At 34.9% G+C, this 27901-nt stretch overlaps 2 protein-coding genes across 3 annotated transcripts in view; both read left to right on the top strand.

The window, feature by feature from the left end:
- The first annotated feature begins 91 nt into the window (after positions 1–91).
- On the top strand, positions 92–16021 carry LOC110027322 (ABC transporter C family member 10-like). 2 transcript variants are annotated; one of them, XM_020728707.1, is made up of 13 exons: positions 92–305; positions 4871–5018; positions 5121–7144; positions 7635–7955; positions 8278–8364; positions 8881–9474; positions 9664–9828; positions 10524–10818; positions 11075–11289; positions 11837–12142; positions 13524–13587; positions 13671–13910; positions 15737–16021. In XM_020728707.1, the coding sequence occupies exons 2-13, from the start codon at positions 5003–5005 to the stop codon at positions 15844–15846; spliced, it is 4437 nt and encodes a 1478-aa protein (XP_020584366.1). In that variant the 5' UTR covers positions 92–305; positions 4871–5002; the 3' UTR covers positions 15847–16021. The 2 variants fall into 2 exon arrangements, with proteins under 2 accessions (XP_020584366.1, XP_020584359.1); XM_020728700.1 differs by having other exon boundaries at positions 92–366.
- Positions 16022–19226: 3205 nt separating this feature from the next.
- Positions 19227–27901, top strand: part of LOC110035628 (cytochrome B5-like protein) — a 34142-nt gene continuing 25467 nt past the window's right edge. Inside the window, exons 1-3 of the mRNA XM_020739892.1 lie at positions 19227–19521; positions 19690–19791; positions 19870–19907. Of these exons, the coding sequence (XP_020595551.1) occupies positions 19713–19791; positions 19870–19907 (117 nt within the window). The 5' untranslated portion in view covers positions 19227–19521; positions 19690–19712. The remainder of the gene's footprint in view (positions 19522–19689; positions 19792–19869; positions 19908–27901) is intronic.

Below are 27901 nucleotides of genomic sequence, written 5' to 3'. Positions count from 1 at the left end.
AGGAGCGGTGCGGTAACCTCCCTTCAATGATGGCTTTGGCTCTGTTGTGGAAGGAGGAAGGAAGGAGGGAAAGGCGCAGCTTTACCGCCATGAGGAACGCAGTTTTCGTGCGTTCCCGTACCATCTCGGCCTCTCTTCCTTTGTACCGGACTCTGCTCCTTCATCTCTTCCATTGTCCTCATCTTCGCTGCGATTTCCGGGAATTCGCGCCGTTCTTCTGTCTATTTACTTGATCGATGGTTTCGTTTCTCTCGCTTTGAGTGGGGCTGCTTCTTTGTATTGGATCAGCAAGATTCCGTGGCAAGGTGAGCGACTGAAACCCTTTCTGACGTTTCATGCCAGTGTTCGTCTGATTATAGCGGCGAGGTAATTCAGTGTTATATGGGATGCTAATGCTTGGGGAAGATGATGGAATGCTTGAATTATAACTGTTTTGTTTGTTGATTTTGACTTGATTGGTGGGATGGTTTGAATTTGGGAAATTTGCATACATACCACACAATTCTTTTATGCTTACATATATAATACCTAAATTTTTATCTTTACATTTATAACACTATGGTGTGGTGAGCTTATGCATGAAAATGTGCATTTAACTTTGTATAAGTAGGTGATGGTGATATTTTTGATGTTATATTAAAGATTTGAGTGCTATGCATGTAAATATTAAAGTTTTGGTGCTAGATATGTAAATACATAAGAATTGTGTGTTATGTATATAATTGCCCCTTTTAATTTTTATTTTAATACAGATGGTTGCAATAAAAATGAATTATGATTAGGAAAATAATTTTTTAGGTTAACCTAAAATTAACAAGGGTTAATTTATTAGATCTCAAGAGTAACTTATTTGACCATGGATATGCCCTTTTTTAAGTTAAAATTTTAATAGCAACGAGTTTAGTTCTTCCCCACAAGGATGTTTAAGGTATGTCCCGAATTTGAGGTTATAACTGAAGTTAACCAAAGGGGGATACAAGAATTGAGAGAAGAGAAAGAAGAGAAAAGTTTTTAACTCTATTTTTAGATAGATTATATAGAAAAAAAAAAAAAAAACTGAAAAATGCCCTTAAAATATAATAAATTTTTAATATTAAATATAGATATGAAATTTAAATAATGATACAATTCAATAAAATAATGTTTGAGCTTAGTTTCTTCTAAAATTGTATGGCCCCATCGTGCAAGAATCTTGAAGGAATTTGTAAGAAATTACTTAGGACAACTATGAACAAGAACATAATTTTTTTTGCTATTCTCTCGCATACTATGTGAATCTTAGCAAGACTCTTTACAATGTCAATATGGAATTATTGAGTATGATCAGCAAAAGATAAACTTTACAATGGATACGGTTTGTACTAAGGTGCAATGAGATATTGCCTAGGATACATATCATTAACAACTTCAAATTGATGGAGCAACACAATAAAAATTTCTTCTTGTTTTGCTTTTAGTCATCATATATAAAGGAAGAAGGGAGAGACAATGACCAACAAAGACGAGAGAAAGAGATATGAGAGAGAGAGAGAGAGAGAGAGGCAAAACTTCAGTATATCATTCAACCTGATTAGTCTCAACCTATTCCTAGGTTCTCATTTATAATGAAAGAATCCTTGGGTTGCAAGAAAATAAAGTAACAAAGCATATGATAGAAACAAACCTCATAAAAATATAATAAGACAAAAAAAAAATCAAATGTAGTAGAAATATTTATTTAATTATGTCATTGACATCAAATAGCATTGATCAGACGATTATCATCATTTTTTATTGGGTTGTAAATACCTCTCATTTGAAGGGTGATGATGAAATTATATTTTTAGAAGGTCGGTTATGTGTCATCCACGAGTCATCGGATGAAGTACCTTTTCACTAGAAAAGGTAATGCTCGTTTTACAAACTTCATATAACAAAATATACTCAACAACTAGGATTGGGGCTATGGTTGGCGACAATAGTGGGAATAGTGTTGTGGCAAGGGCAACATAGATACTAGTGCTGCTGGTTAGAATGCAAAATTTCCTTTTGTAGAGAAGTCTATTGAAACTTTTTTGGTTTCAATGTACCTCTATATGCTATTAAATTCTCAACATTAAAATTTGGATTAATATATAAATTAGAATTTAGTTTACGCTTTTTAAGTTCATTGTTAAAATTGATGCTCGAGGATAAAATTTTTTAAATGTGTTATGCATGAAGTATTTAGAGCTATTACAAACTAACAAAATCACCTTCTATTATATCTCATTATTTTTATGAATAACGGCCATAGTGTATATTTTTTAGTTTGCAAGTCCATTCATATTTTAATATCACAAAATATTTTAAGACACATCGAACAAATGATGCATCAAAATCAAATATACATGCATGAATAAGGGTATGAGATCTATTGTTTCGTAGGTTGTGTGACCTATGTGCCACTTTGAAGAATGCTTTTCCATTCATAGTATTAGCAAAGTTGTTGTAGGCAAATTCAACTATAAGCAATAATAAATTCTCATTTTTTAGGATATTGTCAAAAAGTAGCATAGCAAAATGATAGATGATTATTCACTACTTATATTTATTCATTTGTTTGTGAGTGAAAGGTATGCGGATGAAAATCTTAGTAGTGTCTCAAAAGGTTCTCATTTGATTTTTGAAAAAAATAACAGATATCTTAACATCCCTATTAAAGGCAATGGATTTGGGGAGACAAAGTAGGCAAATAATATAATTCAAGAATAAATTGGCCACATGAAATGCATCGTCAGCCTTTAGAGTGAAATGTGCTATTTTAGAAAGCATATCGCCTACTATTAATATGTAATCATATCCACAAGCAATTTTTGTATTCCTGACATGAAATCCATGCTAATGTGTTGCACAATACATTATAGCTTGCATTTTGGTTTAAATCTTTCTCTAATTAACATTTTAAACAAAAACTTGGTATTATAATAACATCTTTCCTAAATAAAGACTAATAGAATCTTTCCTCTATCAAATAAATAAAGTAACAAATGCTAGCTAGGGATATTTTACTACACAAGCATTGATGATATCGATGTATTGTTTATGAGTCACATTCGAATTTTTGATGCATGATGATTTGCATGATCATTGGCAGAGGGACGTATAATCAGTTAGGTAGCGGAGAATGTATGATAAATGTGGTTTGGCAGCTGTGATTGAATCTATGAAATCTTTCCCTTTGATACCACTTAGGCTGAAATGGGAGAAAGAGAGAGTGAGAGAGAGAATGAGATATATTTCATGCAATGAAATAATTCAATATGGCTATCTTCCTCCAAGAGCTTTAATTATAATTAAAGGATCTTTGGATTGTAAGCAAATAAAGTGATAAAAATAATATGTTAGAAAATAAATTGATACCGGAGTTGACCCAAACCATAATAAGAAATGAAGTTTTATTGTTGAAATATAAATAGATTACAACAATGACCTTTCAATACAAAAAATAAACAATAAAAAAAAACATAAAAATATGCCCTAGAGCGTGATGAGGTTGGCGGCTAGACAACAAGTAGGGGTCGGTTTGGAGGTGGTTGTGAGGGAGAGAGAGTTGGAAGTGGGTTGGAGCAACACCTGGAAAGCAGTTGCAAGGAGTTGCAGGGGTGGCTACTAGACCGGAGGATGCTTTGGTGAAATTTGTTGGCAATCACAAGAGGGTGGAGCAGGGAAGGGGCTTAGGAGGGCAATAGTCCAAGAGACTGGTTGTTTAGTTGTGAGGCTAGGTGGGCTGCTAGTAATGAAGGGAGATGTTTTAGTGGTTGTAGGGGAAGCTGTAATGAAATCAGTGCTAGTGGCAGTTGGGGAAAATGTGAAATGCCTTGTGGCTAGGATCACTAGAAGGATGGGGCTGGCAGCTAGAATCAGGGGAAAGGGACTGCGGAGAGGGACAACGTGCAGGTGGGATGAAAAGGGAAAGATAATTATCCCCGCGGGAGCGAGTTACAGCCGGAGCACCCCTCGAACTCTTGGAGAAGATCACGATCTCGGACGAGTTACAGTCAGAGCACCGGAGCATCTTCTCTCCTTCGAATACAATCCTAGAAGGGAAAACATCCGCCAACAACAAGTTGGACATAACTCTCATATCAGAAAGGTAAAAACTAAACCTTAGGATAGCAAACACATATCTATTATAGATATATAGGAGTGAAAATAGAAAAGGAAAGGTGAGAATAATTTCCGCCCAATGAAAAGAGGAAGGAGGGGGCCGGTCTAGCCTCCTAGCAGAGCGAACCTTCTCCTTCTGAATTGATTGGGATTCAAACCCAAGCCCCCACATCATAAACCCTAGTAAAAATATAATAAATCATGAAATTAAAATAATGAAAAAATTGAAATATTCCTTTATACAAAACTCTAAATAAAGCAATGTAATATTTAATGAATCAACCATCAATGTCAAAGGTATGTTTAGTCAGACGACTGCAGAGAGTGGGAGGGGAGGGGGTGCGGGGTGGGTTTGGTGGCGCTTGTCAAGTGAAAATGTTAACTTGAGATTGAGGCACATAGAGATTCAAGAGTGGGATGGGGAGTAGCTTGTATTCATGCCAGAGGCGGAGGATATGGTTACGTGTCAAAACACACACATGCAAAAGCTTTAGAGTGAAAATAGAAGTTAAGATCTTCGAGGTCCTTTATTTTTGTGGTTGGTATTTTTTGAATTTTGTCACAGATTCACCAAAAAAATTACATATATTTTTTTACGCAATCATTGAAATTGAATGTAAAGTTTAACATGCTTTGTTGTGGATTTTCTAGCACGAGGGAATAAAAAAAGTTCAGGCATAATAATCAGAACACAATTCTAAGTTTTTGATTAGTGACCTCTTCTGTTAACTTGTTGTTTCAGAAGTGTTGCCAGACGAAAAAGCAAAAGAGTTGAGTTCTTCATTGATCATCTACAATGAGCAATGGCAGACTTTAGCTTCAGGTGTAATAAGACTTGACAAAGGAACTTAGCAGAGATTGAACATCCCTCAGAATGGATTATCTCAGCCGTAAGCTTGATTTCTTCATCTTAGACATGATTTACTTCTTGTAGAGAACTTTTGTTGTTAACTGCATCATATTATTTCTCTTTAACGTCTTCATCTCATTAGGTTCTACGATGGCATTCTGTGGTGGTTCCATTTGTTCATCTTATGATGGAAAAACTTGTGGACTTGAGGGCATTCTTTACTCCAATACTTGTGTGAACCACTTCTTAGTCATCTCTATTACTCTACTGCTGTTCTTTGCCTTTCTCATGAACGTTGTTCGAAAGTTGTCAATGATTACAATCCAAACACTTTTTCAGCTATCAATTCCCTTGAAAAAATACTCAATCATCTTCAATGGCTGCTTGGGATTTGCTTATCTAGTCCTCGGCCTTTGGATGTTAGAAGAGAAGTTAGGGAGGGGAGAGGGTTTCTTCCCTTTACATGTGTGGCTGGTTGTGTTTTCTCAAGGATTCTTTTGGATTCTCACCAGCTTGGTGGCAAGCATCCGAGCCAAACAGCTTGGAGAGGCATTTGTGAAGGTTTGGTCTGGAGTTTCAAGTGTATTTGCAGCATTTTTCTGCTTTTCTTCTGTTTTAAGCATCCTTCTGGAGAGGTTTATCTCAGTTAGGATAGTTCTAGATCTGCTAACTTTACCAGGAGCTATACTGTTACTTCTCTGTGCCTTCAAGGGATCCCAAGAAGATTATGACTCTCTTTCTGACTCTCTCTATGAGCCTCTTAGTATTGATTCTCATACAAACTTAAGTTCATCAAATATGTTCGTGACTCCTTTTGCTAATGCTGGATTAGTCAGTAGAATGTCATTCTGGTGGCTGAATTCTTTGATGAGGAAGGGCTTTGAGAAGCCCTTGGATGAGAAAGATATTCCGCATATGGGCGAGATGGATCGAGCAGAAAGCCGATACTTCATGTTTCTCGAACAACTCAGCAGACAAACACAGAGCAGTCACACCGTCTCTCCGTCTTTCTTCAGGGCAATAGTTTCTTGCCACAAAAGAGAAATTTTAGTTTCTGGTCTCTTTGCATTACTAAAGGTACTGACCCTCTCTGCTGGTCCAATGCTATTGAACGCCTTTATAAAAGTGTCTGTGGGAATGGGAACTTTCGAATATGAAGGTTATGTTTTGGCTTTGGGAATGTTTTTGGTGAAATTTTTTGAGTCCTTATCTCAGAGGCAGTGGCATTTTCGCACCAGAATGTTAGGCCTACAAATCCGATCTTTGCTTTCCGCAGCCGTGTATCGGAAGCAGTTAAGGCTGTCGAGCTCGGCCAAGCTGATACATTCCTCTGGCGAGATCATGAATTATGTTACAGTTGATGCATATAGGATTGGGGAGTTTCCAGTCTGGTTTCATCAGACATGGACTACATGCCTGCAACTCTGCATTGCTTTGGTGATTCTGTACCATGCTGTAGGCCTGGCGACAATATCATCCATGGTAGTGATAGTTCTCACAGTTCTATGCAACGCTCCGGTGGCAAAGCTCCAGCATAAGTTCCAGACAAGGCTTATGGAGGCTCAAGATGAGAGATTGAAGGCCATGGCGGAAGCTCTGGTGAATATGAAAGTTCTGAAACTTTATGCTTGGGAAACTCATTTTAGAAAAGTGATTGAAAGTTTGAGAGAAGAAGAATGCAAGTGGCTGTCAGCATTTCAGTTGCAGAGAGCATACAACAGCTTTCTTTTCTGGTCATCTCCTGTAGTAGTTTCGGCTGCAACCTTCTTAACATGCTATCTCATGGAGATTCCTCTTTATCCCAGCAATGTCTTCACCTTTGTAGCGACTCTTCGTCTCGTGCAAGACCCGGTTAGATCCATTCCTGATGTTATTGGAGCTTTTATTCAAGCGAAGGTTGCGTTCGGAAGAATCGTGAAGTTTCTAGAAGCAGAAGAGCTTCAGAGTGGAAATCTTAGAAAGAACCGCGCTGTAAATGTCGAACATCCAATCATAATCAAGTCAGCAAGTTTTTCCTGGGATGGAAATCCTTCAAAACTTACACTCAGGAATATAAATTTAGAGATTAAGCCAGGAGAAAAGATTGCAATTTGCGGTGAAGTTGGGTCTGGAAAATCAACTTTATTGGCTGCAATTCTTGGAGAGATACCAAACACAGAAGGCGTGGTAAAAGCCTATTTTTTCACCCATTAAATTGATAGAGCTGCCGTTCTCTTTTATTGAACATAATGAAACTAAGATCTACATTCCTGGAGAATTAAATCTTTTAAATAGTATGAAAAAGAGTAAAGTACCAAAATAGTCCGCTCTTTGTTTAATGGTGCCGTTTTTATCTCAGAGTCTATAAAAGTGTCAAATTAGTCCTAAATTTTTTACATTAAGGCTGAAATTGTTATCTGTGTCAGCTCATATCAAAATAGTATGGGGACTACATTGGCACTTGTATGGACTTCGGGACACCCCCTTTAAATAGTTAGAGGGCTATTTTGACACTTTTTTCATGCAAAATATGACTATTTTTTCAAAGCACATTTATAATAATCATTCTATTGGACTTTGTGTAAATGAGTTAAAAGCTCAATTTTTAGAACTCCGTTTATTTTCTTATCTGTAAGACAAATTTTTTACACAAAATAGCTGTTTCTTGTGGCTGCAGATTCAAGTATTTGGAAAGATTGCATATGTTTCTCAAAATGCATGGATTCAGACTGGGACGGTACAAGAGAATATTCTGTTTGGTTCTGCAATGAACAAACAGAAATACCAAGAAGCCTTAGAAAAGTGTTCCTTGGTGAAAGACCTCGACGCACTTCCCTTTGGAGATTTTACAGTAGTAGGAGAACGAGGAGTGAATCTCAGTGGGGGTCAAAAGCAACGTGTTCAGCTCGCCCGTGCACTGTACCAAGATGCCGAAATATATCTTTTAGATGATCCTTTCAGTGCTGTTGATGCCCATACTGCAACTAGCTTATTTAATGTAAGCAAGATTTGCATGCATACCACTCAGTTATTATGCATTTACACATAAACTTCAATTTTTATATGTATATCACCGTATCTATGTTTGAAAAGGTGTTTATCATTTTTTAAAAGCTGAAAAAATGATATTTTGATGCGATAAAAGGTTTGGGTGGTAAAAAATGTAAAAGCCAAAGTGTAGGTCTTAGATATGTAAAAACATAAGAATTGTGTGGTATGTATGTAAACATCCCCATATTGTAACTACTATTTTCCCATCCATGCAGGTGTCTTTGATTCACCTTAAGCCGTTTCTAAATGTTATTTTTAATTCCATGCAGGATTATGTCACAGGAGCTCTATCTTCAAAAACAGTCCTATTAGTTACTCACCAAGTGGATTTCCTTCCGGCTTTTGACTCTATTTTGGTCTGTTCTCAATTTTCTGTGTTGCTCCTTTAACTTCTTTGTATGGCATTGTCTCTGTCTGCCTTTATCACCACTTAATATTTGCTTCTGATTGCAATCACTGGTATTATAATTTCTTTTGATTCAACAGTTACGTAATTGAAATGGATTTCTTTTTATTTCTTGGTTAGTTCTGAGAAAAATTTTCATGAGAAAAAAGTGTGTTCCCTGGCTCTGTTTAGAGGTCCATTTTGGTCTCAGGTCTATGAAAATGTCAAATTAGTCTTTAGACTTTTTTAATGGTGGCTAAAATAGTCCACTATGGGCACCTTTTCAGGTCATATTTCAACCCATAATTTGACATTTTTTTAGACGAACACTAAAATGACCCGATGTAAGTAGTCAAGGGACTATTTTGGCACTTTTCTCTTTTTTATCATGTAAATCAAGCTTGATTAACTCTTTTTATTACACATAACTTGTTAGGCTGACCTTATGTTTTGCAACATTATTTAAAAAGTCTCTTTGCCCTTGCAGTTAATGTCAGAGGGAGAGGTCCTCAGATCTGCTCCTTACCATGAACTAATGATCTCAAGCAAGGAATTTCAGGACCTGGTCAATGCACACAAAGACACCGCCGATCCAGAAAGCCTCGAGAAACTTATATTGCATAAAAGCTGCGTGCGTGCAATGGAGATCCATGACACGTGCATTAATAATCAACACAAAATAGCAAAGTCTTCAGGAGAAGATCAGCTGATTAAGAAAGAGGAGAAAGAGTCGGGAGATACTGGTCTAAAGCCTTATTTACAATACCTCAACCAGAACAAGGGCTTCTTGTACTCTTCACTAGCTGCTGTTTCTCATATAATTTTTATATCAGGCCAAATTTCTCAAAACTCTTGGATGGCGGCAAATGTTCAAAACCCGCAAGTGAGCACATTGAGATTGATCACAGTGTACCTGGCCATAGGGTGCAGCACAGCCATCTTTTTGTTGTCTAGATCAGTATTCGTTGTTGTTCTTGGCCTTCAATCATCAAAATCTCTGTTTTCTCAGCTGCTTAATTGCTTGTTTCGGGCGCCAATGTCATTTTTTGATTCCACTCCTCTCGGGAGGATATTGAGTCGGGTTAATTTCTGCTCTATAGTTATATTACTATTTTCTTAATACATAATTGCTGATTTCCTAACTGTTTTTAGGGGGGCACAGTCTGCCCCTCTAAAAATAAGTGTGAGACTATTTTAGTTCTTTTCTCTATTCTTGTGTTAAGAAGTTACTCGTTCTAGTTGGCTCATTCCTACATACTTCCTTTCACAGGTCTCTTCTGATCTAAGTATTGTTGATCTTGATGTGCCATTTAGCTTGATCTTTAGCATCAGTGCTACATTAAATGCATATAGCAACCTTGGCATAATGGCTTTTATTACATGGCAAGTCTTATTTGTCTCCATTCCTATGGTCTATTTGACCATCCGATTGCAGGTATTTAAGAAGATAAATAACTTCCATAGTGTTTACCAACATCACATGTTTTTATGAAATGAAAATGTGGATTATGTTGAAAAAGGGGGTTATAGTTTCAAAATGATCCTCGATTATTTGTAGGTGAATAAGTTTGTCTCGAAGTATCACATTTCTTCACGGCTAAACTTTCATATTTACATACATAACACCTTGGTGTTTTAAATCTATGTGTGGAAAGATATATTTCACTTTTAAAAAGTGATAAACGTGCTATTTTTTGTGTGATATTAAAGATTTGAGTGATATGTGTGTAAATATGGAAGTTTAGCTGTGATATATGTAAATATTGTAAATGAATTGTGTAATTTAGTACTTCAGTATGCAAAATTGATCCAAAATAATCTCACAAATACTAAATTTGGTCCAATTTTGTTAGTTCATGGATAAAATTTATATTAATTTTGTATCTTAATTTCTACACAAGGGATCATTTTAGATCAATTATATTATGTCGAGAGACTAAATAAGAGAATCTTAGTATTTTAGGACTAAATTGATCACATATAAATAGTCGTGCGACTGTTTTGGGGTTTAATCCATTAAAATGCGTCGACTTGGATGGGTGAAAAATGCATTTTTGTCGCATTTCAAAATTTATACCCTTTGTAGTTGATTGCTTGCGTAGAAATGACAGCAGATTCCATTGTCTACAGGCCTACTACCTGAATTCTGCAAAAGAGTTGATGCGGATTAATGGCACTACAAAATCTCTAGTGGCCAACCATTTGTCTGAGTCTGTGTCTGGGGCAGTAACAATCAGAGCCTTTCAGGAAGAAGATCGTTTCTTTGGAAAGAATTTGGAGCTCATTGATAGTAATGCCAGCCCATTTTTCCATAATTTTGCTGCTAGTGAATGGTTAATTCAACGTTTAGAGACCATGGGTGCTGCTGTTCTTTCAACTTCAGCCCTTGTCATGGCCCTTCTTCCTCCAGGAACTTTTAGCTCCGGTGTGTCGCGGATACTCTTTACTAATTTTTTAAGAATATCAATTAAAATTCTTTTCTTTTTATACATCGAGAAAAGAATTAAAATGATCATCCGATTATTTGCAACGGACTAAAATGAATCTAATATGTAAAAGGCCAATTTCAATATTATAAGAGGATAGAAATAGTCCATTGTCTTACTGATGTCACTAACTGCATGATTCTAGTTTTCCCTTTGTTAAATGAACTGAACCTGTTGTTTCTGATGTTATTGCAGGATTAGTGGGGATGGCTCTATCTTATGGCTTCTCATTAAATATGTCCCTTGTTTTCTCAATCGAAAATCAATGTACACTCGCAAATTACATAATATCCGTGGAACGGTTGAATCAGTACATGCATATATCAAGCGAGGCTCCCGAAATCGTCGGAGGCAACCGACCACCTCCGAATTGGCCGGGAACAGGCAAAGTGGAACTTAGAGACTTGAAGGTATTTATTATTTCATTATAGCGGCATTTACATACATACCACCCAAGTCGTATGTATTTACATATCTAACATGTAAACTTTGCTATTTATATTTATATCACATAAAAAATGTCACTGTTTTAACTTTTGAAAAGTGAAATATACCTTTTCATACATAAATAAGGTGGGCATGCAAGTAAAATAAGAATGGAGTGGTATGTATGTAAATCTTCCTTCATTATATCTCTGAGTAACTTTAGTTTCGAAATCAGCATCTTTTTGTTTCTTCCTTTCATTAGAAAAGTTAAGGAGCCATTTGGGATTACTTTTATATTTTATTTTATTTATATTATGATTTGAAATGAAATATATTTGGTATATAGTTGTTTTAAAAACATTCAAAACACATAAAAGTTATTTCTAAGTGTTTTAAAAAATATGTTATTTTTTTTCTAGAAATAAAACATAAAAACATGACAAACACATAAAAAAAATATGTTTTTAAAATAATTTTAAAAAAAAATGATCCTAAAGAAATCCTAAGTATCGATTTGTGCGTTTGAAACAGGTAAGATACAGACCAGATAGTCCGCTTGTTCTTCAGGGAATCAGCTGCACCTTTGAAGGAGGACACAAGATCGGGATCGTCGGACGAACTGGGAGCGGGAAAACTACCCTTATAGCTGCACTGTTTCGACTCATTGAGCCGTCGGGAGGAAAGATCATCATAGATGGCCTAAATATTGCCACAATTGGGTTACATGACCTGAGATCGCGATTCGGAATCATTCCTCAAGATCCTACCCTCTTTCATGGATCTGTGAGATATAATTTGGATCCTTTAGGGCAGCATTCAGATCTTGAAATATGGGAGGTACTTTTTCTTATCAATTCTTTCTTGGGATTTTTTTACATACATACCATACAATTCTCCTGTATTTACCTATCTTACAACTGAACATTCATGTTTACATGCATTCAACTCAAAGCTTTAACATGACATAAAAAATTTACCTTTTCATGCATAGTTTTATGACACCAAATTGTTATATAGGTAAATAACAAACTTTTGGTGCTATATATATGAATACATAAGAATTGTATGGTTATGTATGTAAATTTCCCTTATTTTCTTATGTGATCATCCTAACAAATAAGAAACACATAGTTTCCAAACCATGCAAATATACCTCTACGTCTTGCTCTTCTTTTTTGTCAGCAAATTAGCCTTTTTTTCCAACCAGAAGTTTGGGAAAACAGTTTCTATATGATCTAAATAAAATTAGAAGATTAAAAAACTTATCTCTTATTATAAAATTGTACCTGCTGCTGGTACTTCTAATCCATCCAGATAGAGATATTGCCTTTTTTTCATGGATTATAAAAGAATGAAGGGAAATTTACAAGCATAGCACACAGACAGTTCTTATGTATTTGCATTTCTCAAGCCTGGACTGCGAAGATCTAATATTTATGTCCGGACGACGTTCAATCGTAAAACTAATGCCAAATTACATGAAATAAATCAAATTTAAATTCTTCCTAGATAGGAAGGATTTATTATCTTCAGATTATCATAGTCTGATCTCATCCCAATATTCAGATGTTTTTCATGGACTTTAAATTCATAAAATCTTGCGCAGTTGCTTCTAAAGAAGTTTTCTTCTTTCATGTTAAAAAGCTAAAGGCCATTTGGGATCACTTTTGATTTTGATTTTTTTATTTTATTTTGTTTATTTTACATGTTTAGTTGTTTTTAAAAACACTCAAAAAATAATTTTTAAATATTTTGAGTGCTTATTGAAAAAGAAGCTAATTTATTTTGAAAACTAAACATAAAAACATACACAAATGTACATTAAAAAATATTTTTTAAAATTAAAAGCAAAAAACGAAAACAAATTCCTAAAACCAAAAGTGATCCCATGTGACAGCCTGAACTCTTACCAATCAAGATATTGTTTGCTTTGGCCAAATGGCCTCACGGTTTTGCCATGCTAGTGTAACTTCCCAATATGTCACCCATCCGAGAAGTGCTTTATTACAAGCATGCTGAACTTTGAAGTTTCTATTGAAATTTCACCATTACACCAAAAAGCATCTCAATGTTTAAAAGTCTGGCTTCAATCTATTTAAGGGATTTCACATCCCGAACAAGCCCTTGGCTTTAATAAGATATTGTCTGTCTCAAGTGGAAACTAATATCAGTATTCCTATTTACATCATCATCCTTAAATTTTCCTTTTTGCCACAAGGTTCTTGAAAAATGTCAGCTCCGAGAAGTTGTTCAAGAAAAGGAGCAGGGTCTTGATTCTCTAGGTAGATTCCTCTCAACACATCAACTTCACTTTCCTCTCCATCTTAAACTTCCATTATTTACACTGCAAAATTTCTGAGTCCAGTTGTTGAAGACGGATCCAACTGGAGTATGGGACAGAGACAACTGTTCTGCTTGGGACGTGCGCTTCTGAGGAAAAGCCGTATATTAGTTCTTGACGAAGCCACAGCTTCAATCGACAACACCACTGATGCTGTTCTTCAGAAGACCATCAGAACAGAATTCATAGACTGCACTGTCATCACTGTTGCTCACAGAATTCCAACGGTTATGGACTGCACCAAGGTGCTTGGGATTAGTGATGGTATGTGCTGTTTCTTTGAACTTTTACAAACTTGGCATCTCAAGGAATTTGTTCTCTCTTTCATAGCATCCAAAACATTGCTATTTACAAATCTAGCACCATCTTTCCTTCATTTTTCAAATTTTCACTCAAAAGTCTAAGTTCATGATACCAATCCATATTTTTTTCATTTTTATCAAATTTTCAATGGTTTGAATGCGGCACATGTAAATATATTGATTTCGTATTTTAAAATTATTACCTGGGTCCTAGATTTTGTAAATAGCAATGTTTTGGGTGCTATGCATGTAATTATTTTTTTTTTAAACTCATGCACTTACCTGTTTATGTTGGGCCTTTTATTGAAGACTTGTTTAGGTCATTTACATACATACCTCTTAATTTTTATGCATTCACATATATAACACCCAAAATTTTCCTTTTTACATTTATATCACTGAAAACATTCATATCACATACAAATGCCACTATTTTAACTTTTAAAAAACAGGTGCATTTACATACATAAATACCACCCAATTCCTATGTATTTACATAATCTAAGGCCTAAGTTTTAATTTTTACATATATACCAACCAACTCGTTCATATCACTTCAAAATACACCATTTTAACTCTTAAAAAGGGAATGTTTCTTTTCATGCTTAGGTAAGGTGGGTATGTATGCAAAAATTGAAGTTTTGGTGTAAGATGTGTAAACACATATGAACTTAGTGGTATGTATGTATATGGTTGCAACTAGGGCTGTCAAAAAAGCTCGTTGGTCGTGAATAGCTTGTGTTTAAGTAGCTCCTGTTCGAATCGTTCATTAAGTAAATGGGTCAAACACGAACAAATTTTTTAAGCTCGAATTATAAACGGCCAAGCACAAACAAATTTTTTAAGCTCGGATTTCAAACGAGCCAAGTACAAACAACCTTTTGTTCAATCGTGTTCAGCTTGTTTTAACTCGTGCAGTCATGTATTTTTGGGTCTTCCACTGCATAGAAGTAGTGAATGTTCGAACTTAACACTCAACATCTCTTTTTTTAATTAATTTAAACGATGCAATTTCGAGCCGAACATGAACACAATTCACTAGCAAATTCAAACACGAGCCAATTTCGAATGAGTCGAACACGAGCCAAGCTTGATCGCCTTCGAATGAGCCAAAAACGAGCCAAGACTGAGCTCGCTCAAGCTCGACTCGTTTACGGCTCTAGTTGCAACTGCGTCAAATTAATATTGAGGTCTAATGATTCATGGTTGGAAGTTTTTCAATATGAAATTGTGAATAGTTTTCCTAATTTCAATTTGCTCTTCCAACTAGGCGAAAAAATTTATATCAAAATGAGCCTTAAATTCATTCGATATGCTTTGAAATTAGTGCATTATGAGTTTTGATTGATTGCTCATGTCAAAATGAATCCAACAATTTTGAAATCCAAATATCCCGACCAAAATTTCTCTCTATCATCTTAAAGACTCCTCTATCTCCTAGTACCACTTTCAGATTTAGATTTTAGTTGTGTGAATCAGATCCCTCAAAATCTTGGAAGATTTATATACATACCACTCAATTTTTATGTATTTACATATCTAACCCCTAAACTTCAATTTTTCTTCAATAATTTTTACATACATACCCCACCTTATCTATTAATAAGAATGGTGATACTTTTTATATGATATGATATATTTGGTTGGTAGAATTATATATGTAAATATATAGGAATTGGGCGTTATGGTATGTAAATGCCCCTATGAAGAACATGACACCCCAATTGGGCGGTATGTATGCATATATCATACTAATTGGATGATGCATATAAATATATATATTTGCAGGTAAATTAGTGGAATATGACACCCCAATGAAATTAATGAAGACTGAGGGGTCTCTTTTTGGGGAACTTGTGAAGGAGTATTGGTCCCACACCGTCAATGCAGATATGTAGCCTCTATGAAGAATACAATAAAGCTGTTTAGTTTCTGCTCTGAATTCTATCATTAGTTCAGTTCTTCTATCTACAGTGCTGTAAGGTTTGGCCTTAGTCTCTATAGTCAATAATAATGACTTGCTAAATGTATATTTACACAAAAATATATTTCCAGGGCTTTATATAATATGTAAACTTTCATATTGCAGTTATTATCAGTTTCTGCTTTATGTATGTATATGAAATGTATATATGTTTCTGTCATCATCTTGATAATCATAGAATTATTTTTTCAGGAAATATCCCTTTTTAAAGGTTAAAGGTCTGTTTGGGGCAGCTGCAACTTATTAAAACGTAGCTGTGAAGTTGATGAATAATAATCTGATGCAAAAAGTTACGGTGGCTATTGCATTTTTTTTTTTTAATTCTGATCGCAGCTAGAAAGCTGTCACCGTACCGAGTCAGGAGTTGTGGGAAACACAGATTTCAACTGTAGCTTTTTGAAAAAGCTGCCAAAACGCGATTTACTCAAACTGATAAAACTGTGGTGCGGTGCCGCAAAGCCACCGTATTGCCGCCCCAAACAGACCCTAAATCTGTTCAATTGCCTTGATTGTGATTTTGTTTGGGCTAATATGCTTATGTGTGTGTGTGTTTAGTGAAGTTTTTATAATATATTTGATGGGTAATTCATTAAATATGAAGGATTTGAATTTTTTTGTGTTTATGTATCTAATAAAGAGGAACATTACGATAAGTTTTTGAGAGAAGCTCTTTGAAGAGTTCTAAAAAAAGAAGATGTCGGTATGACTTATATTTAAGTCACTAAAGATATGTATATTAGAGTTGTCACTTGTGTTTGAACAGGAGGATTAAGTATATTCTTATTTCAATTAGTTTACAACACGAATCGGCTTTAAGCCCAAATCTTCTTGCTTTAGTTATGGATGTTGTTACTGGACATTAACATGAGAATGTACCTTGATGTATGCTTTTTGCTGACAACATCCTTCTTGTGGATAAGACTAGAGAAAGTGTTCGGGAAAAAAACTTGAATTATGGAGGTCAATATTGGAGTCTAAAGGCCTTCGTTTGAGCAGAACTAAAATTGAATACATTTGAATACATGGAATGTAACTAAAATTGAATACATGGAATGTAATTTTAGTAGTAGTAGCTCTAGTGCCAGAGTTGTATCTATGGGTGATCAAATCATTAAAAATGTGTGAAAGTTTTAGATATCTCGGGTCTTTTGTTCAATGTGATGGTGCTATAGATGAGGATGTTATTAGTATAATTCAAGTTGGTTAGTTGAAGTGGAGAAATGCATCGGGCCTATTGTGTGATAGAAAAGTATCATTTAGACTAAAAGAGAAATTTTATAAGATGGTGGTAAAACCTGCAATGCTCAATGGCATCGAAAGTTGACCTTAAAAAGAGAAGCATATAACAAAATTAAGTGTTGTTGAGATTAGAATACTTAGGTAAATGAGTGGCTTAGCACTTTAGACAATGTGAAATGAATATATTCATGATTAGATTAGTGTAGCTCCAGTGACAAGCAAGATTAGAGATAGTCGTCTTAGATGGCTTTGTCACGTTAAACATCGACCATCTGACGATCCTGTTAGGAGAGTAGATGTTTTTTATTCCACTTATGTTAAGAAAGACAGAGATAGACCTAAAAATACTTGGGCATATTGTATAAAAAATAATCTAGATTGGTTAGAATGAAATGAAAATCTGACACTTACTCAATAGGATACAATGAAGAAAAATGATTCATATAGCTAATCTCACTTAGTGGGATAAATGATTGTTGTTGTTGAATATATGTACATACATTTGTGGCTGAGGAATGGATCTGCACAAGACTAATCTAATCTTATTAATGAAGATAATATAATATATATTGATTTTCCGGTGATTGACAAAATTGTTTTGTGAATCTCATGAACCTTCTATTCATAGCTTATGATGTGGATCTATAATATAACATTAATTTTATTAATAAAAAATTCAAGTAAAAAATTAATACGTCTAATTTTGATCTAATGATAAAAGTTCTTATGTTTGACATACTCCGTTGTGATTCAAGTTATTTCTACATCACCAAATTAATGAATCATTTATCTCACTATCTACACCAACCATTGTGACATTAATTCATTACTCTGTATACTTGGCGATGATCAAAATACTTTAAGCTTCTACGAAGTTTGACTTAATGCAGTATTTTGATTAAGATGAATTATCTTGATTTGCTAATGGGATATTTCTTGGTTGAAAATTAAGAGAGTGAGAGAGTTCTCATATATATTATGTTATGCATCAATATATATGAATGTTTAGGATTCAATGTAGAATTCAACTAATTAAACAAAACAATTGGAATTCAAAATGAATAATTATTTATTTTTGATCAAAAATATTCAAAGATGCAAGAATTATATTAAACATTTGATGCTAAAAAAAATTATAATTATAATTAACTAATGCATATTATTAATGGGCATTTATATAGATATGACACACAATATTTATTTATTTACATTTTTAACTCCTAAATATTCATATTTAAATACATACCCCTGATATTTTTAACATCACATAAAAAAATCCATTTGTTTTTGCATTACATAAATAATACAATCTTGATGATTTGATTACATCATCTTCAAATATGTTAATTTAAAATTTCATTTTAAACCATGGCGGTACTTTTGGCAAATAAATAAAATGATGTTTCTTGCATAATATAGTTTCTAGTTCAACTCAAAAAGAGGCTACATAATCGATACAATTGAGTTGACCCAACTCATGGGACAGTTCGGGCTCAACTCTATAAATAGCTCGTGAGTTGAGCTCAAATAAGTAAACAAGTTGGTTTTGAGTTAGCTTTGACTCTTCTCACCAATTTATTTTAAGAAAGTATTAATATAAAATGTATTTAAAATAATTAAAAATCTAAGTATAAATTAATATTCATGCATAGGGTTGTCAAAAAAACTCGTTGTTCGTGAACAATTCTTGTTCTGCTTGTTCGTTATGTAAACGAGTTAAACACGAATAAATTTTTTAAGCTCAAATTACAAACGATCGGAATTCGAACTCTTTGTTCTCTCGTGTTCGGCTCATTTTAGCTAAATATAAAAAAGAAAAAACATATAATTATTTATATAATAATATATTATATATATTTATTTCTAATTTTAAATAATAATAGCTCATGTGCTTCTTTGTATACAATTGATTCATGTTTGAATATAATAATCTAAAAATATTAAATTAGAGCCGAACAAGAATATACTATTCACGAGCTAATTACGAATACAAATAATTTTGAACGAATACGGGCCAAGCTTGAGCTCGCCTCGGGCTGGGCTTTGTTACAGCCCAATCCATGCATCACTCAAAACATTGTTTTTTCAAGCAAATGTTCCGGCCATCTCTTGCCGCGCCGTCGGAACCATACCAACCCATTCTCTCTACCTATTAACCTCCGGCTGAATCTATCGGCAGGGCAACCTTCGGCGATACAAGCTCCCTGGCTAGGATGGGATTCTTCTGAAATCGGCCGCCGGTGATCGATCCATTGCCTCCGCTCCTTAACCTAGTTTTCCTGAAGACTTCTACGCTGCCGCTAGTTGAACAGCCAGTTTGCATTGTACCCAGCTTGTCATTGCTCCGGAGGTAAAATTTTCTCCATCTATTTTTCCCTCGGTTGTTAAAATCCTACATATACGTAGCACGTATTTCTTATGTATTTCTATCTCATACCTAATCTTTCATATTTGCCTTCCAATCCTCAATTATTTCCTTAAAAGCGAATTGAGTAAGTGTCTTAACTGGGATTTGTAGCTCATAACTGGTGCTCACTTAAAATGGAGATGATCGTCTTGGCATTGCTTTTGGCTGCTCTGCTGGGAGCTATATTTCTCTATCCAAGATCTGCAAGAAAAGGTATAAATGTAAGTATTTGATATTCTTAGGTTGTACAGTACTGCAACTTCGATCATCCGACAAAACCTGTTGGTGCAGGTAAAATAGAAGGAAATCTTCAGACTATTGCTAAGGAGGTACGCCATTGAAAGTTATTGGTTCCGTTGCACATGCAAAGAGTAAATTATTTTTGGAGCATTTACATACATACCACCCAATTCCTATGTATCTACGTATCTGACAACTAGACTTATTTTTTTCATTTATAACACTTATGTTTTTATATCCTATTTTGACTTTTAAAAAGTGAAATGCACCTTTTCATGTTAGATATGTAAATACATATGTGGATTTGAAACTTTCAATATTTTTTGCTATATTGATAAACATCTTCATCTCACATGCTTGAACAAGATAGAAGGCTGAAAGTTACCATTTTAAGTACTCCATCACTCAAATTAGCTCTTCCACAAGTAGTTTGTATATTTCAATTTAAGAGGGTCAATCTATAGCAAACTTTTCGGTTTCCTCCATTGTAACCTGAGATCATGGGTTAGAACCATGGAGGCAATCTCTTGGCAATGAAAGAGAGCTATTGCACGTCTGCCCCACTTCAGACCTCAACTGAAGAGCACCGCATGCAATGAAAATGACTTTATTCCTATTATTTTTTTCAGTGTGATTGTTCCCGAGTTATTAATTCTATATTTTTTTTTATTTCATTTTTCACTGTTAAAGCAATTAATCTCATGATGCATGGATACAGATAGGGCTGTCAAAAAAGCTCGTTGTTCGCGAACAGTTCATGTACGCGAACAAGTTTTTAAAGCTCGAATTATAAATGAGCTGAACACGAGCAGCTCTTTGTTCGCTCATGTTCAACTCGTTTAGCTCGAAATAAAAAAATAAATTTATATAATTATTTATATCATAATATATTACATATATTATTTATATGATAATATATTATCTAAATTTAAATCGTAACACCTCGTGTGGTAATGTGGTTAGTGTATTCTTTTGCATACATTTGATTCACGTCTAATCCAACACTTTATATATATATATAATATATATATATATATATATTCCATTTAATTTTAAAGAGCCAATTTTGAGCCGAACACGAGCCGAACACAAACATGAATATTTAAATCGAGCCAAACATGAATACACTGTTCATGAGCCGATTTCAAGCACGAGCAGTTTCGAACGAGCCGAACACGAGCCAAGCCTGAACTCGCTCAAGCTCGGCTCGTTTACAGTCCTAGATACAGAATTGTTTGTTATAGGTTCACATATTTCATTCCTTGCAAAGAATGTTCTCATTTTTAAGTGAGGTGCATGTTTTGTGGCAGTTAGAGTTTATGCTAATGACCTTAGTGAGCATAGAAAGTTGTTGCAATCTTATAAATTAGAAAAGAAAACAAAGTATTCCTTTTCACAACAATTGGAAGCAACGTATATACCCACTAAAGCAAACTGCACTATAGCAATTTTTAATTACATTAGATTATGGAAAACTGATTTTCAGTTTTAACTGCAGTTTTTAAAACGGAATAAATAACTACCCACTAAGATTAAGGTCCTATAATTAGGCGAGATGACCAAATAACATAAAATAACCAACACCAAAAATAAAATATAAATTAATTGTAACATTCAACTAAGCAATATTCAAAACTCCACAATAGCAGTCCTATGCACGTTTTCTAACACTCCTTGCTTTAGGAGTTGCAAAGACCAAGTTTTGCTCTCATATATTCGAACTTTGTCAGTGGCTAGGTGATAACATCTGCAACCTTATCTTCTGTTTCGAAGTACATAGGAGCAACGATTTCATCCTTTTTTTAATTCCTTTAAGAAGAATAACTTGATGTAAAATGCTTGGTTTTCTTGTGAAAGACGGAGTTATGAGAAATAGCAACAACAACTTGATTGTTAACAAGAATCTTTGTGCTTTTGTTTTTTGCTCCAAGTTAAGATCGATTAAAACCTTTCTTAGTGACAAAGCGCAATTAACATCAGCTGCTGCAACAACAAATTCTGCTTCAACAGTGTATTGTTGTTTCTTATTTTTTTGCTCTCCATGACAAAACACTAGAGTCAATTGCAAAGAAGTAGCTTGAAGTGCTCTTCACATATCGGAGAAACCAACGATCATGAATTCTTTGCTCTTTGTGATTTAATGCCAAAATCACATGTGCCTTTCACATATCTAATCACCCTTTTGTAGCTTTGGGATGACATTCATTTGCACAGTGCATAAACCTAGACAAAATACTTCTAACATTCAAAATGTTAGGTCAAGTTGCTGTGAGATTCATCAAACAGCCAATTTGTCCTCTAAAATATGGCTGATTAATCTTCTATGTTCCATCTTCTTCACAAAAATTTTCCCTCAAGTACATCAGAATGTTCATTTCATTGCATTCTTCAAGTTTAAACTTTTTCAGAATCTCCTTCACATATTTATTCGAACAAATGAAAACTTCATGCTCACTTTATTAATTTCTATTCCTAGAAAGAATGTCATCAATCCCAGATCTATCATCTCAAAAATCACCAACATCTGTTGCTTAAACTTCTCCACATAACTTGTATTGTTTCCTATCACATGCAGATCATCCACATACAGTGAGATAATAAGAATGTCAGTTTCATTTTGCTTGACAAATAATATCGATTCATATAAGGTTTTTTCGCAAATGTTCCTCAATTCTATGTATCAACCGCTTGAAGCTTCAATCTGTAAATTTTTGAGAAGACACTCCTTGTCTTCTTCTTTTACATAGCATTCCAATTGCTCTACATAAATCTCTTTTGATCTTGTTTTTGTTCTTGATCATCCTTAGTTTTACCCATGAGTTTTGTAGATAGCGACATCGATCGTAATTGTCATTGGCTTGGTAGCCATTGATCAAGTCTGATCTGTGCATTCTTTGCGTGTTCGCATATGCTGATGGATTGGATAACTTGTTGCCATCTAGTCTCTCATCATGCTCGAATTTGTTTTCTGAGAGTTAAGCCATCATTTTCGTCATTATGTTTGAACAAATATATGACGAGTTTAATAAGGACTTGCCATATTTTTATGTGGTTGCATGTGTGAAGTTTTATTTTACATTAATCTTCGCTTTCACTAGGGCATCTTTTCATCAAACGGATGTGTCCGGGTCATTGAGATGATTTAAATGAGCATATTCATGGCCAAATTAGACTTCATTTGAACACACGTATGTGTGTGTGTGAATTAAATATTAGTATTATATAATATTTAATATTTAAAATTTTCTTCTATTATACTCTTAATTTAGGCTTTGTTATTACAATTAAAGCCAAATTTATTTGCTTTCCAAATTAAACCTCTAAAATTGGAAAGAATAAATATTGTTTTTATTTTTTTCGAGCCTCACATTTCATGTCTTTTCTCTTAAAAAAAGGAAAAAAAAATTCTTTTCATGATCATGACATATTAAAGGAAAAGTTGTGAATTTTTCATATAAAACTCTCACATCTCTCTTCTTTTTTGGGTCCTCACGCTCTCTTCCTCTCTCTCAACTTTTGCACAAAACCTCTCCTCTTCATATCACTCTCTCTCACACAACACACATAAAGGAGTAGGTAGTTTTTTACAAATAATCCTCTTTCTCTCAAACTCTCTCTCCTCATGGTAAAACCAAAAATAAGGCCCACTCCGCTCACAAAAAGATAGTCCATCATTTTTCTCTCCATTCTATCCGTCTTTCTCCTGTATCCGCCTATCTCCTCTTTAAGATTTTTGACACAAAACACCAAACCGGCTGTCCTTCCCTGCCCCCTCCGATTGCTCTATGCTTTAAAGTCGTCCCCAAGTTTCGAAATAGGGGGAGCTTTCACTCACATCATTCTCTTATCTGTCTCTGTCTCTCTCTCTCTCTCTCACACAGACACACACATCACACAGACACACACACAGACACACACACACACACACACACACACACACACACACACACACACACACACACACACACACAATCTTTCACAAATTTCTCTATTCGTCACATCCCGAGGAGATCTCTCGGCCTCTCACGAGAGAACGAACAAACCGATCGAAATTAGGGGTGTAAATGAGGCAAGCTTGAGTGAGCCCAAGGCTTGTTTGTTTTCGACTCATTCAAATTTTTTATTGTTCATGTTCAGCTCGTGTTTGAAATGACTCGTCAATAGCTTGTTTGTGTTCGACTTGATTTAAGCTCGTTTGATCGAATTGATTCATTTTTGGCTTGTTTAACTATTTAACAGTATAGATTAAATTTAAACTCAATTAATAAAAAAATCTCATTTAATTAGTCCATATTAAGAGCCTGATGTTAAGACGAGTGACTGGTGCAAAGGTATCCGATTAGTCCATACTAAGTACTTGAGCATATCATTTGGCCACAAGTTTGGATTAATGCTTATTGATTGAGCCACCAATAATAAGCTTGGTTTTGTACACCCACTTAAATCCATTTTTTTTTTTTAAATTTTGCGGTCGATCAATCAACTCCCATGTTTTGTTTTTCTTGATAATGAATTGTTCCTCCTTCATTGCAATAATCCAATTTTGATCAGTCTCGACTTTTTCATAATCTACAGGTTTATACACCACAATGTTGCATCTTTGATGAACATCAGAAAGTAGACTTGTGCCTCTTATAGGACTATCATATCATTCTCTCAATCTCCTCTACATTGTGTTGTTTCCAAAATAAGAAAATTGAGATTGACTCTTTTGTGGTTAGATCCTTTTTTCTTCGTGTCACCCAGTGGCACTATTCATCTTCCATAAAGTGCACATCCTTGCTTATGATAATTTTTCCCGTTTGTGATTGAATTTCTTATAAGCTTTTGCAATTAAGTTATAACCAATGAAGATGTCAGGAAGTTTTATTTTATTTAAGTTACATATCTTTATCTGGGAAACATGAGTGAAGCATAAAGATCCAAATAATTAAGAAATTTTAGAGATTGTTTATAACCATACCATGCCTCAAAGGGTGGAAAAATTATTCCATATGTGCAACGTATGCAAGCCTGCATGCGGAAGCCAATAACAAAATGCCACGTGGAATATGTCCCCACTATTGTAAAAACTCTGTTATATTGCGTTTGAACCAGACCGAGTCCTGCCCAAGCATAAAAAAATGCACTTTTATCATTTTCGCTTCCTGTGAATTAGAAAAAGTTATATTTTGTCTCATTTAGGTTTAGGGATTGGGGATATTCTCATTTCGTTGCCTTTCTAGGAATCCATTCGTATTCGATGGATAAGGTTCAATGGAAGTATTTCTTGACGAGGAAATATTGCTGGAATCTTAAAATACTTGCGAGAAACATGATAATGAGCTGAAATCTCAAAATATTTTTTAGAATCATGAGAATGAGCTGAGTTTAGCTGCGATAGAAGGTATTCGACAGGTATGTTATATTTGTTTTACTACAGATTTGTGTTTTAAGGAATATTTGTTTTGTTAATAAAGTTTGCTCTGTTTTTAACTAATGTTTAACGCTAAGTTTCAGTTAGTGTGGGACGTGGTGTTATTTAGGTAACATCACGGTGTTATACTGATTGTTTTTGGAGTTGTTTTTCTTTTCTGATTGTTCTTCATAGTGTCAGTGGGTTAAATATCTGTCATAATGAAGTGTTATTCTCGTCGTTGTAATTATGTTAATGGGTAGCTATTCTCGTCGCCGTAATAGTGTCAAAGTGTTACAATATCATTTGTTTGTAACGTTACTTTCGTGGGGATTTTGTGTTATTTTGGTAATATCATGGTGTTATTAAGGTAATATTGGATCTGATGACTTGATTTTGTTTTGGTGTATTATGTTGACGTTTAATGGTGTTATGTTTGTGTTATTGTTGTGTTATGCATGTGTTTTTTCCCTGTAAGGTCTCTTATATGGTGGGGTGGTGGGGTGGTGGGGTGGTAGTGTGATGTTATATTGGTATTATCATGGTGTCATCCTAGTGTTATTTGATCTAATGAGACATTTTATCAGAGTCTTATATTGACGCTCTAATTGTGTTATCAGGGCGTTATTGTGGTTTTATCACAGTAATATCTGTGTATTATAGGCTTTTAATGATAGTGCTAGTAACATATCCCGATCTAATAACGCGATTTGATTGATCTGTTATATTGACATTACAATGGTGTTATCTGGGTTATATTATGATATTATAATTGTGTGATTTATGTATTGTAGCCTTGTATTGATTTTCTTTTGGGTGCTAATGCTGATGTTTAAATTTGCAGTCACCCGAGGCAGAAAAATTGCTTCATGCAATTGTCCACAATGAGAATGAAGTCTATGAATAATATTGTGTATATGCACACCATATTGAATTTAATGTGCGAAAGGACCACATTGGTTTTTGGTCGAATTAAAAAAAGATTAAGACAAAAGACTTTGTTTGTGGTAATGTTGGTTTCAAAAAAAAGTTGAAGGACAATATTACGATGAGGTTCAAAAGAGCGGACACAAGGACTGGTTTTCCAGCCATGATCCGATGTGTTGTTGATTTAGAAGACAACTTGTCGGTTAAGAAATTCATAGAAAGTCACAATCATCTATTGGCGGAGGATGGTGACAAACGTCTATTGCGTTTCAACAGAAAGATGAGTGACATCAGTGCTGATATCCTCAGATCAATGACAAAATCAGGGATTAGAACCAGCGATGCATTCAGATTCCTCGCTACAGAGGTCGGAGGAGTGAAGAATTTTGATTGTACGAAGAGAGATGCCTATAATTTCATACAAAAAGAGATAAGAGTTCAAATTGAACTAGGGGATACTAATTCTGTCATATAATTGTTCACTACACGACAAGCGGAAGATCCAATGTTTGCGTGAGGCTTCCAAATTGATGAGTCAAGTAGTTGTTGAATTTTTTATGGAGTGATGAGATGTCCAGAATTGATTACGACTGCTTTGGGGATGTAATAATATTTGATACAAGTTATAGACTGAATAAATACAATTTGTGTTGTGCTCCAATTCTCGGTGTGAATCACCACTAGCAGAATGCTCTCTTTGGTGTTAGTTTTTTGTCAGATCAAACGATTGAATCACACAAACACCTAATAAGTTATTCGGCTCGAAATTGGCTCGTGAACAGTGTGTTCGTGTTCGACTCGATTTAAATATTTGTGTTCGTGTTCGGCTCGAAATTGGCTCGTTAAAATTAAATTGAGAAAAATAGATGTAAAGTGTGAGATTTGAACCTGAAATATATACAAAAGAAGACACTAACCACATTGCCATATGAGGTGTTATGATTTAAACTTTGACATAAATATATATAATATATTATTATATAAATAATATATGTAAGATATTGTTATATAAATAGTTATATAAATTTTTTTATTTCGAGCTAAAACGAGCCGAACACGAGCGAACAAAGAGCTGTTCGTTCTGATGGCTCCATTATTAAGATTGTCAATTTATAATTCGTTAAAAATTTGTTCGTGTTCGGCTCGTTTACTTAAACGACCAGACCGGAAAAGCGCGCTCAGCTTCGCGAACAATGAGCTTTTTTGACAGCCCTAAGCTAAGCTCACGGGCAAAGGCACCAAGAAGGGACCAAGAGCACAGAGAGGAACTCGACCATCAACCTCACGGGCAAAGGCACCAAGGAGGGTAAACCGAGCCGAACATAAGGGAAATCACAACTAGGTGCTCTCGGGTAGAAGCAGCAAGTGGGACCACCAAAAAGGTGCACGAAGGAACTAACAGACACAAACAAGGGCTCTCGGGTAGGAGCAGCCAGAGGAACCACCAAACTCAATCCAATAGCTACCAGCTAACAGATTGGGACAACCAGGAGACTACAATTTGGGAAGACTCACTGCTAGGAGCAGTCATGGGAAGACATCAGCCCAACACCCAACGACAGGATCAAACCGCAATCAAAACCTCACCGAAACAGGGTCAATCCGCAGCCCAATATCTCCCCAAAAACAGGGCCAAATTGCAACTCAAAACTTTGCCAAAACAGGGTCAAAATGCAGCCGAAAACTTCGCTAAAACAGGGCCAACTGCAGCCCCAGAACAGCTCAAAACAAGTCAAGAGAGCAGCCGAAAATCTGCCCAAA

This window comes from Phalaenopsis equestris, unplaced genomic scaffold (genome assembly GCF_001263595.1).
Source record: "Phalaenopsis equestris unplaced genomic scaffold, ASM126359v1 Scaffold000002, whole genome shotgun sequence".
Taxonomy (NCBI): Eukaryota; Viridiplantae; Streptophyta; class Magnoliopsida; order Asparagales; family Orchidaceae; genus Phalaenopsis; species Phalaenopsis equestris.
This window is presented reverse-complemented; position numbering and strand designations above follow the sequence as displayed.